The 13,008-nt window shown below is 38.5% G+C and overlaps 1 protein-coding gene across 5 annotated transcripts in view; it reads left to right on the top strand.

The window, feature by feature from the left end:
• Positions 1-13,008, top strand: part of PLCB1 (phospholipase C beta 1) — an 848,015-nt gene that overhangs the window by 697,558 nt on the left and 137,449 nt on the right. For 4 of the 5 annotated variants that reach the window (XM_062203876.1, XM_062203874.1, XM_062203875.1 and 1 more), the window contains exons 28-31: positions 5,927-6,003; positions 6,112-6,201; positions 6,674-6,731; positions 7,288-7,374. In XM_062203876.1, the coding sequence (XP_062059860.1) occupies positions 5,927-6,003; positions 6,112-6,201; positions 6,674-6,731; positions 7,288-7,374 (312 nt within the window). Of the gene's footprint in view, positions 1-5,926; positions 6,004-6,111; positions 6,202-6,673; positions 6,732-7,287; positions 7,375-11,537; positions 11,585-13,008 lie in introns of those variants that run through there. The other variant, XM_062203877.1, reaches the window with a different exon arrangement.

Below are 13,008 nucleotides of genomic sequence, written 5' to 3'. Positions count from 1 at the left end.
ATATTTTAAAGCATTATTGAGTTCTAAAAACTTACAACAATTAATTTATCAAAGTAATTCTAGGTCTAATTAAATCCCTACAGTTTTCTAACAAGGGAACCAGGTTCAGAGAATAGAGATGCCATAATCCAAGCACAGTTTTGACGGCAAAATAAAGCATCTACATTACAGTTATCTTTATCAAATCTCTTGCTTTAAAAACAAGACATTTAATCAATCTCTCTCTCTTTTTATCTCTCTTACACACACACACACACAGAGTCCAGGTTCCAAAATACATCTTTAAAAAACAATATTACATTGAATTTGGAGTCTTGGCCAGATTTTCACTTTCATTTCTTTCTTTACCCAGCAAACTAAAAACAGTTCCAAATAATCAGCTACAAGTTCAATTCAGCTATGGAAACTTTTAAAAAATAATAATTTCATAGATATGAAAGAATATCTCAAAGAAAAATTGAGGTGGTTGCCCTTTTAGTCCAAAACTTTCTCCTTCTAAAAAAGGAAAGGAATTAATGGAACATGTGAATTCCACATGATCAGGCCCTCCCTGCTCACAGCTGTATGATCAATGCTGCTAGCAGGGGATGAGTTAAATTCCTGTTATCCAAAATGCTTGAAAGCAGAAGGGTTTCAGATTTTGGATTTTTTTAAAAGTTTGTAATAAGTGTTATACATGTAAGAAATTTATCTGGGAGATATACATATATATAAGGATTGAGAAATGAGATCTAAGGAAAAAAATCACTTATATTCCATATATGCATACATAAGCTGAATTTAATTTTAAAGATTTATTCATTCACCCATTTGAATTTATTCATTCGTTCATTTGAACGGCAGAGCAACAGAGAGATCTTCCATCCAGATTCACTATCCAAATGGTCACAACAATTTAGGGCTAGGTCAGGCTGAAGCCAGGAGCCAAGAATTCCATCCTGATCTCCCACATGGTTGGCAGGAATTCAAGCATTTGGGCCACCTTCCACTGCCTTCCCCGGCCCATTGACAAGAAGCTGGATGAAGCAGAGCAGCTATATCTCAATCCCGCATTCTGATATCAGATGTTATTAACAGAATAAGCAGCTTAATCTGCTGTGCCATGATGCTGGCCCCCAGAATTCAATTTTCTGTAATATTTTTTGATGTGCCTGTGTTTTGACTGTGACATGAGGTCAGGTATGGAATTTTCCACTTGTGGCAACATATCAGCACTCAAAAACTTGTAGGTTTTTGGAGCACTAAAGGTTTCAGATGTTTTTATTACAGATGTTCAACTTGTATCTGGCACTTGATAGTTGCTCAGTAAACATTCATTGAATGAATTAACGAATATTTCTCAGTTTCAGTGGCCAAAGCACACCTAAGATAAACATCAACTTTGTTTTCAAACTGTTAATAATTTGTTTAGTCAGTAGGTACTTAGTTCAAGTATATTACACTTAGTTCAAGTGTATTACACATTAATTTTTTTTAGATGAAAAGTAAACAATTTAAAGTAAAAATCCTAGATTGGCTGCTTTGAGTAGCAGACAAGAAAGGGGGTATTTTTGCTGTATATTAGTGGACAGGGAAGGAAGATATATTGTGCCTAACTCTGAAGATTTTATGCTTTGCTTTTTCTCACCTTCCAAATTTTTGTCCTTCTTAGAAGAGATAAAACATGCCAATTTCTGTCCACATTTCTTTGATCCCTTTTGAGTTATCGTTAAGGAATAATCCTCTTCCATGGAAACCATTTCTCATTCTCAAGTGACTAAACTAAGAGAAATTTAGCATGGAGTTGAGAACAAGCGTGAAATTATATTCCCCAGTGTTTTTCTTTTGACTCCTTAAATGGTTTGGAACATTGAGTGAGTAGAGTGATAAACAGGCAAGTAGTTGTCTATTCCTCTGGGCAAAAGAAAGGTAATAATAAAAGTCAAAGTTAAATGTGTTTACCTCACTTCAATTTACCACATACCCTCCTGGTTTGTTTCCAAGGAATTTTGAACTAATGTGTGGTTCTTTTCTGCCTCTAATAGAGTTTTTTAAATTAATTTTATGACTAGAACATGATTCAATGGCTCTTTGAGTATGGCTTGCCACTAACAAATACACCACAAGTTAGTACACTTTGCCTATCAGTTAACTAAATAATTTAAAAGAAAATATTTCAATTATTCTATTAAAAAAAAAAACACTGTTCAGGGTCCTATTTTTATATCTCATGCAATAAAACCCTGAGCCAAAATTCAAAGGTTCTTCTTTCTTAATTGGAGTTTAAGCAGAGAAATGTTTAATTTCTACTTTCTGTCAGATTCTCTTGGTTACAAGCAATAGCCATGTTGGACTAAGTTTGGCAATAAGAATGTATCATGTGAGAAAGCATTGATGGGGGAAGGCAAAGGATAGATAAAGCCATGAGAGACAGGGGAACAGGAGAAACTAACAAATCTCTGTGATTCCTTAGATGAGAGAAGTACCCAAGAGGGAAGCAGAAGGCATTGTACACTTTTAAGCTAAATGATGATACTTGGTAAAATGGGGAAATACAATTGATTGTCTTCTGTGAGTCAGAAATCTAAGCTGACTTGCGGAAATGCTGAGATAGAGGTGGTGTCAAATCATCCTCAGCTAGCATTAGTCAACAGGCACTTGGAGATGCTGAAATGAAATGAAGCCCCTAGGATAATGGGGAAAAAAAATGAGTGACTGGGGTAATTCTTTTTGACTGTGGAAATTAAGGAGAGTTTGGTGTGAGAGTGGTTGGAACTGGCATCATTTCAAGAGGATAAAATCATGATTACCAAACAATGTGCCAAGGCATCCTGGGGTACCACATTAAATCCACAGGAGAATTGTGGGACATCTTACTTTTTGGAAGGAAACAGCAACATCTGCCAGACACAATGTGAACTATTACTATTAAATTGTTTAGAGTTAACTAGTATATAGAATTGCTTTTTTATTTCTTTTAGCCCAAGGATGTCATAAAAGTTGCTGAGGGGTAGATGTTTGAAGCAGTAGTTAGGATGATGCGTGGGAGGCCAACATCCCATACTGGAGTGCCTGGTTCATCTCCTGGCCCCTCCACTTCCAATGGCGTTTCCTGCCAATGCATATATTAGGAGGCAGCAGGTGATGGCTCAAGTACTTGGGTCCCTGCCAGATTGAGTTCTGGGCTCCTGACTTTGTCCTGGCCAAACCCTAGCTGTTGCAGGCATTTGGGGGGAGATGAACGGATGTAAGATCTGTCTCTCTGCCTTTCAAATAAAATGAAAATAAATAAAATAAAAAAATAATGTTTCAAAAAATTACAGGGCTCCTAAGGACACTGTGAACCTGATAATTTTAGGAATTATAGAATAATGAAAGTTAAGTCCCAAGAAATATCCAAAAGTGTAAAAGAACACTTTTGCAATCCTAACACAAAATTAAGTGAATTCCAGATGTTGGAGCAGAAATGAAACTGTAGAATTGAAGAATGTGCATATAGGGCACTGCAGCATTGTAGGTACCAGGGTATTTTTTTTTTCATGAAGGAAGAATGGCACTACCAGTTCATATTTCACTAATAGTTCATGATTTCTTTAATTACAACTGCTATGATCAGATAATCTGTTTTCAATAATCAAATAATCTTTCTGCTGACCTAAGCACCAGTTAATAGTATTTCAGACTTAATTCACTTCATAGAGGAGTACATCAAATTTCATGTAAAGGTAAAGGAATATGGATTATTTATTATAATTCTCTAAGAGAATTGCTTCCTTGATTTATTGTCTGAGAACTTAAATATTAAAAAGGTGGCATAGGACAGTGAAGGCCATGAGCCATGAAGTCTAAGCTCAGTTTCTTTTCCCAGTTCTGCCACTGGCCAGGTCTGTGATCTTTATCCTAGAACTTGAGCTCTTGTGTTCATCTGTAAGTTAAAGATAATACTGACTTAATAGGGTAACCCTCAAAAGTAAATGTTAATACATGTAAAGCTATTCAAGCTGTGCAGCATATATAAATTATCAATGAATATTTGCTGGATTATACTGCCTAGTCATTTTAGTTTGCTTTATATGTTTTTGGGAAAGAGAATCTCCATCTTTGGACAGCAGCAAAGGGGCCTTTCAAGGAAAGTCTGTAGAATCTATTTGCTGCTCCAAAAAGTGGGGTTGAAGTCGTTTTGCTACAGCTGCCTGAAAAATTGAAGAAGGTTCTGTAGATTCCTCATACGGAATAAAGAAAGAGGAAATTGGCTGACAAAATTACCTTCAGGTGGAGCTGGCATTGTGATGCAGCAGGTTAAGCTACATCCTGCAGCGCCAGCATCCCATATGGGTGCCAGTTCAAGTCCTAGCTGCTCCCCTTCTGACCCATCTCCCTGCTAATGATTTGGGAAAACATCAAAAAATGGCCCTAGTTCTTGGACCCCTGCTACCCATGTGGGAGATCCAAAAGAAGCTCCTGACTCCCGACTTTGGCCTGGCCCAGCCCTAGGCAATGTAGCCATTTGGGGAGTGAACCAGCTGATGGAAGATCGATTGATCAATCAATCAATCTTTCCTATCTCTTTGTAACTCTGCCTTTCAAATAAATAAATAAATACCCTTTGAGAAGCATTAATTGTCTCCTAAATAGCAATTGTGCAGAATACCAAGGGTATGAAAATACTGCTATTGCCCTCTGAAAGCTTGTTTTGATAAGAAAATAGGTAAAAAGTAATAAAATAATTTCATGCACAGTGATGTATTCAAGGTTCAATGGTGGCCAAGGAGAAATTTCTGATGTTCTTTGTATCAACTGGTAGTCACCCACACACACAAAGACACAAACATAAATTTCTAGGATGAGTAATTTATACCATTCCTGAAGCAATTGAACTATTAATGATAGCCAGAAACTAAGAATTATAACTCATTGTTGACTGCTCCTTCCATTTTTATCATACTCATTTTTATTTGAAGCTTCAGAGTTCTTCTAAGAGATAAAGGCATTGATAATCTCATTTATCACCAAAAAATATAGTTTCAGGAAATATAGTTCCTTACTCCAAATCACATTTTTAGTAAGTTGTTGATGGAAATAAACAGAATCTGTAAACAGATTAATGCAAGGTGGATTCAGAGCAGAATATGAGTGATTTAGGACCAGAAAACACAACCCCAACTATTTTCAGTGAGTCCTGGGAAGTGTTCCAAACTGGTCAGATTCTCGTCAGAATTTATGTGTTAAACAGTGAGCATCCCATTGGTGTGGCCCCAGAAGGTGGGTTTTCAGTAAAGGGGCAGAGGTTACGTTGCTTACTGGTTGGAAATCAGAATATGACTGGCTAAAAGAAACTTTAGAGACAGGAGGGGGACTGTCTCTGAAAACAGGCTATTTTAGAAAAGAAGGCTACTGATTAATTTTAAAGAGGGCATTTCTGGGGATGAGTAAGGAAGGCATGTATAAAGAAGAAAGGGTTGTTCAAGATTGCTCCAAATGGCAAATACAAAGCAGGCCCATTGTGCACATCATGGAAGCCAGTCTACCTAATAAGATTAATAGCTCTATCCACTCAGATAAGTCATAGTAGCTGTTTCTCTTGGATGCCTTACCGCCTTTTTAGGGACAACTTCTCCTCAACATCAAGGAGTAGAAATTGGGACCTGAGTCTGCACTGTTAGTTGTCTTTGCACTGAGCCAGAGTATAGTCACTTGCACAACGAGGTAATGAATCCTGCTTACTTAAATCATATAAGAACAATTTCATATGAAAACCCATAGGCTTAGATCATAGGATGGTTTTAAATTATGTGTTCATTGCTGATGTTAGTTGTCTGGCAATTTTAGTTACTGTGAAATATCCATGATTTTCTTACAAAAGGTAATAATATTTGTGGTAGAGAGTGGAGGAGGCAGCTGTATTTATGATCTTGTAAAACAACAAACTGGCCTTTTCTTTCCCCAGCTCATTCAAAAGTTGACAGATGTTGCTGAAGAATGTCAGAACAATCAGTTAAAGAAGCTCAAAGAAATCTGTGAGAAGTAAGTCCTCATTCCTTTTGCCATATATAAGTTTAGTATATAAGTTTACTAAACACATATTGCCATGATTTGCCATTTTTTCCCCTTTTACTTCTATTTTGACTGCAGAGAGAAGAAGGAGTTAAAGAAGAAGATGGATAAAAAGAGGCAGGAGAAGATAACAGAAGCTAAATGCAAAGACAGAAGCCAAATGGAAGAGTGAGTAGGAAGGGCTGCCTCTCCTCCACCTTTTATCTGAGAAGTATTTTATTCTGTAAGAGTAACAGGTTCTTGACCAGAGACCCCCTCTGTGAAGTTTCTCCTCTAACTAACCTTTCAGAAGATCCCTTTATGTAAGATTTTTAACAGTGAACTCTCAAACAAAAGTAGATCAATAAAGAATTGAGAGCACCAAGAGCATTTTATGTAAGTATTAAGTCAAGAGATACCTTCCAGGAGAGGCTAAATCCTCATTTTACAGGGTTGTCAGACAACCTTCCTGACCTTTTGTGAAAACAGAGCCTGTGCCTCTGGAGGAACTTGACCTTGGACCAGCGGCTGCCAAATCATACCTTCTTGCAGCAGCTGTAGTAAGGAGATTGAGAGTTCTGCAAACCCTAATCTCTGAGATTCTCATGTTTGTCTATTCTGGATGAGTTTGTCTAAGGACCTCTGCATCATTTGCTTTTAGGGAGAAGACAGAGATGATCCGGTCGTACATCCAAGAGGTGGTGCAGTACATCAAAAGGGTATGTGGGTTCATCACTCTCTCTCCTATGCAAACTGTGGGTGAACATTTGGCGACCTCGTGATCTTCTGCAAGAAAATGCCAACCCGTGTGATGGCTCTTCAGCAACAGCCACTCTATAGTCATTGTTTCCACAAGTTCAATTGCAAAACTACTCTATACAAGTGACCATCTAAAGATAGACAGTCAAGAACAATTTCCAGTCAGGAGCCCAGGATAATGATGTAAATGGGAAGAGTCCCTAAAGAACCTCTAAGTTGTCATCGGTGGTAGAGAAGATGGCAACCTCCAAGGGCCATCTTTTTTTTTTTTTTTTGTAACATTAAGGAAATGTTCAAACACTTATGAAAATGCAAGAATAGTATAAAAAGTATAGTTCATTGATCACCACCTCCAACCCCTGTGCACCTATCACAAGCATCGACACTTATATAGTCTCCTACACTTATGGGGCAGTTTTAACTATAACCTATAGATAGAAATGCTTTTGATTTTTTTAAAAAAAACATAAGCTTGAACATGTGAATGAAAATGATATTCCTTGTAACTTCTTATAGTTAGAAGAGGCACAGAGCAAACGGCAAGAAAAACTCGTGGAGAAACACAAGGAGATCCGGCAGCAGATCCTGGATGAAAAGCCCAAGGTAAACAAAACTGAATAGTAATACACAAGATTTCATTTCGCTAAAACCTTCCTAGTTCACCTAAGGACTTCACACACAGTGACAGTAAGTTCTCACATGTGAAACTCATGTATTATTCTCAATGAAAATAAAAATCTTTAACAGTTATAAGTATTTATTATCAACTGGTGAGCTTTCAAAAATCACAGATGCACAGAACCCACCTGCAGAAACTTGATTTCAACTTGCCTCGGGTGTAGCTAAGGTGCAGATACTATTAAAACTTTTCCTACCAGCTGATTCGAGTGTGCAGCCCTGTGACCAGGGACCAGCCAAGCCTCACTAAACTCTAAAGAGCTGATGTAATGTTGTAATGACAGACTCTGTCCAGCAGAGGGTGCCTGTACCAAAACCACTCTGATTTTATCCAACAAAATATTCTCATGAACTAGAAAAAAAATATATTTTCCTCCATAGTAACAGTTTATCGGAGGCTTCAGCTTAAAATTAATTTATGCTGACAGTTTAATTTATATAAATCAACTCGTGAATATTAACAAAAGATGAAATATCTGTAAATTAAATACTTGATTTCAAGTTAGCAAGCAACATCTCAATTTTGATTTATCACTGAATATTTTTCTATTGGTGGAAAAATATGAATTTCAGTTTTTCTGTTCTTCTGTCTGCAGTTTAAAATATCTGACCTAAATGTACTGTCCTTTTACACAAGCTCAAAAGTGTCGATTTTATTTAATTGTATATTCTGTTCACCAACTTCCATCTTATCAATTTATTGTGGTTAATTTTAAATATATCCTCATGGTTATTTCTGCTTACATATTTATTACACAGGACATTTATTTAATTTTTTAAAAGCTTTTACATTTAGCAATATAGATCTCAAGTAAGAATAAATAAATTATTTAGCTTTCTTGCTGTTACATTTCTCATGCATGTATACAATTTAGATGTTCTCTTCAGCTGATTAGGCTTAAGTAAAATGCAATCAGTTGTAACAAAATTTCAGAAATTGCTCATAGTAGCCCTCCCCACCAAGTCTGGGATTTCACTTTCAACCCTTTACGTTGCCTGCAGCCAACTGTGGTTTGAAAATGTTAGATGGAAAATTCCAGAAATAAGCAATTCACAAGTTTTAAATTGCCAGCTATTCTGTGTAGCATAATAAAATCTCTCATCCCGGCCGGCGCCGCGGCTCACTAGGCTAATCCTCCACCTTGCGGCGCCGGCACACCAGGTTCTAGTCCCGGTCGGGGCACCGATCCTGTCCCGGTTGCCCCTCTTCCAGTCCAGCTCTCTGCTGTGGCCTGGGAGTGCAGTGGAGGATGGCCCAAGTGCTTGGGCTCTGCACCCCATGGGAGACCAGGAGAAGCACCTGGCTCCTGCCATCGGATCAGCGCGGTGCGCCGGCCGCAGCGCGCCTACCACGGCGGCCATTGGAGGGTGAACCAACGGCAAAAGGAAGACCTTTCTCTCTGTCTCTCTCTCACTGTCCACTCTGCCTGTCAACAATTACAAAAAAAAAAAAAAAAAAAAAAAAAAACTCTCATCCCACTTTGTCCTGCCTTGATATGAATTATCCCTTTGTCCAGCATATTCATGCTTTTTATATCACCCTCTTTAGTCTCTTTTCCATTAGTCACTATTCTAGTTATTAGATATGCTGTAGTGATATCATAGTCCTTGTGTTCAAGGAACTCTATTTTTAGTTAATTATTACCCCAAAGCGCAAAGGCGCAGATACAAAGGAGGCACCAAGGTATAAAATTTGGAAGGACAGATTAATTCTGGTACTGAATGGCAATGCTGCTAGGCATACAGTAAAAAACATTGTCTATAGAGAGTTTAGTATTACCCCTGGTTTCAGGCATCCCAAGGGGTGGGGCGGGTCTCAGAATGTATCCCTAGTGGGAAAGGGAAGAGTACTTTCTACACAGGATTAGTCTTCTAAAAATGCTCAGATACTTGGAGTAAAGGATCCAGGTTTGGCTGAAATTTAAGAAACACGTTGACAATAATCACTCCAAATGCCTGCAACAGCCAGTCCTTGACTGGACAAGGACTGAAGCCAGGAGTCAGTAACACAGGCTGAGTGTCCCACATGGTTACAAGAACCCAGTTACTTGGATCATCACCACTGCCTTCTAGACTGTGCATTGGCAGGGAGCTGGAGTCAGAAGCCAGAGCTGGGTTCAGGGGTTAAACCCAGGGATTCCAATATGGGATGCAAAGTGTCTTAACCAGTGTGATAAAGGTTAAGCCAGATGCCCACTTCCATTGCCCTGAATTTTTAGTAGTTCTCTTGTCCCCATTTTTGAGTGTAAAAATTATCCACAATGATTTCCCTTTGCTTTTCTCCCATGAGGTTGCTCTTATGATTATCTTGTGTCTGGACTTGAAGGTGCTCCTTGAAGATTGTTGGCTCTGTGTCAAACTAAAGCATTTATTGAAGAGCGTTCTTCAGGGATTAAAAAATGTTCTGCTTTGGAACCATGGATTTAATAATAAGATAAGGAATAACTGCTACCATTGTAGGCCAGACTGACTAATAAAGGGAATTGTTAATGACAAGGAGGAGCAACAGCACACAGTAGAGCAACAGTAAGGTCAAATGTAGGCTGCGTGAACAGAGAGCAAACCGCAGGACAGTAAATGGAGGCAAAGAGGTAGTCAGGAAAGGCCAGGCGGACAGAGTAGTCACAGATACTTCTGTAATTGTGGGAAACAGAAATGGAATAGCACTGCTTTGAAAGCATCCCTGTTCACCTCCAGTATTGGAACAGTCTTTGACACTTGACATAGAATGAAGGGAAATTAACAAAAGCAAAAACAAAAGGGAAGGAGGAACAACTAAAAGACAGGAAACTGACCAATAATATCTCTAACGGTTCACTGAGTCAGTTCTATTCAGTCAGAATGATGCAAAGACAGTGATCTGATGACATGTAAAAATTTACAAACTATTCTATCACTGAGTTTTGAAGGAGGAATTTGACGTTATATCAGGTAAGGGCAATTACAACCTTCTGATGAAAAAAAAAGTGTGCTAGGTATTGCCATCAGTTATAGAGAATAGAATTCCTTCTTCAAGTAGTTGACAAATAGGTTAGTTTTCTAACTAGAAACTGGTAAAAGCTACTCTTTCACTTAACAAAATATATATGCTGCATGAAATAATTTTTGCCACATTGTTGGATATAATAATTTACTTCCTCTTCAGTCACTTATTCTAACTAATGCAGTACTGTGTTTGATGTCCCCAATCTTGTCCTTATCAAGGAGAAAACCCATTTTAGATTACTGCTTTCTTTCAATTCTGTTTTGAGCCTCAATCATATCTACATAATTTTCTAAGCCATTGGTAATCCAACAACTCCTTCACAAGTAACAAACAGGAATAAAAAATTTAATGAAAGAAATTTAAAAAGCCAATTGGTAAAAGTCAACTGTTCTCAGTGGCAAGGAGGAGCTCTCCTGGCTGGATTTAGAGCAAACAACCTAAGATCAACTCAAAGTACACATTTGTTAACCGTTTTCCTGAACAATGTTCTTGCAATCGCTAAGGATCAATTTAAGTCCCAACATTTTTTCTATTCTACAAAAGAAGAGTTACTGGAGAATATATCTGGATAAAAACCAAGCTAACATTCCATTTCTTTTCCACATATGGCCAGTATCATCCAGTCAGTATCTGGTAGGGAGCCAACTTTGGCCAGTCACAATGTTAAAGTTTATTTTAACTTAACTTTTGCTTATTTTTATTTATTTGAAAGAGAGACAAGCACAGAGAAAGATCTTACATCTGCTGGTTCATTCTGCAAATGCACACAATGGTCAGGGCTGAGCCAGGTCAATGTCAGGAACTTGGAACAGAATCCAGGTCTCCCATGGGGGTAGCAACTACTTGAGCCATCACTTACTGCCTCCCAAGGTGCACATTAACAGGAAGCAGAGCCATCACTTGATCCCAGGTACTCCAATGTGGAATGTAATGTGGACGCCCCAGTGAGCTCTTAACCACTGAACCAATGCCTGCTCCAAAGCTTTTATTTTAGATTGTCTCATTTTTTAGCATGTGCCAGGCACTTTTCATATGAGAAACTCATTTTTTACCATTAAAAAGGAGATTCAAGAGTCTTTTCCTTTTGCACGTAATGTTTTAGGGCCTTGGGAGAAAATGGAAGTAAGTGTACCCTTGGGACAATTTATACAAAAAATCGGTAAGTATTTTGGTCCTCAACTTGACATAAAGTCATGTTGTGTGTTGGTATCCACAGAAATGTATTGTTATAAACAACAATAGACACTCTGTAAGGAGAATACTCAGCTCCTTTTCTGCAGAAATATCCGGCTGTATGTTTCCTAAGCAGTGAGATATTTGAGTCAGCCATCAAGTGTATGCAGCTTTCAGTTTTGTTTCATATGCGTGTGCCTTCTAATGAAATGCATAGCTGAAGAACTAGGGAGGTAGATGCAAGAAACACTGACAATCCTACCACACAGTGACATAATAGATTTCCTTGGGATTTGCATTGCTGGGTTTGGCAAAGCCAATAGGAAGGAGTTTGTGAGTACAGAGAAACCACACCTTTTGTGATCCTGCTCAACTCTAAATTGATCCATTATAAAAAGGACTTTCTGCCTTTTTCTTGGATACTTCAAAGAGATTTATTTTCACTTGTTGAAACATTAAACATTGTTAATCAGGAGTCACCCTGTATCTGCTTCGAACTTTGCAATGTCTATTGATCACTTTGCAGCTACTGACTTTCGTTACAAGAAGAATCATCTTTTGAGGGAACTTTTTAATGAACTGTCTCCCTAACCTCATAAAAGTCGATAAATGTATAATTTACTTTTGCTCTGACACTTAATTTGTCTTTGATGTTTCTTAGAACATAGGTTTTCTGTTTTAATTTAGTGCATCATCAAGAGAGGATTCCAGGAAACTTTAGGGCATTTTAATTTATTCCCAAAGAAATTTCATCACTCTGGCTCTTTTTTTTCATTCCAGCCCGGGGAATATAGACTGATTTTCCTCATTTCCCCTGTGACATCTTTGTAACAGGGTGAGTGACTCATCTCTATGTGAAGTGAGTCTTGTTGGACCTACTGCTGGGCTCCGAGACAAGTCTAAATGTGGCTGACATTTTCCCCAGTGTTCAGGTTGAAAAGACTAATGTGGGGATTTAAAGTAAAAACTTGTTTTTGCTTAAATGATTCATGTCTCCCTCCTTCCTCTAATCTTGTACTATCTGATGGGAAATGTGGATGTTCCTTAGCATTACCTAGGAAGCATCTTCAAAAAGTTCATAGGACGTTGGCACTGTGGCTCAAGCAGTTAAAGCCCAAGCCTGCAGTACCAGCATCTTATATGGGCACTGGTTCCAAGCCCAACGGTTCCACTTCTGATCCAGCTCCCTGCTAATGTGCCTGGGAAGCAGTACAGGATGGCCCAAGTGCTTGTGTCCCACCACCCATGTGGGAGACCTGGAAGAAGCCCCTGGCTCCTGGCCTCAGCCTGGCTCCGTCATGGTTGTTGTGACCATTTGGGGAGTAAACCAATGGATGGAAGCATTTCCCCTGCCTCTCTCCCCTCCCCACCCCCCGCATCCTTCCCTGTCTTACCTCTCC

Source organism: Lepus europaeus, chromosome 10 (assembly GCF_033115175.1).
Source record: "Lepus europaeus isolate LE1 chromosome 10, mLepTim1.pri, whole genome shotgun sequence".
Taxonomy (NCBI): Eukaryota; Metazoa; Chordata; class Mammalia; order Lagomorpha; family Leporidae; genus Lepus; species Lepus europaeus.
The sequence above is the reverse complement of the archived record's forward strand: the minus strand, read 5'-3'. Positions and strand labels throughout refer to the sequence as shown.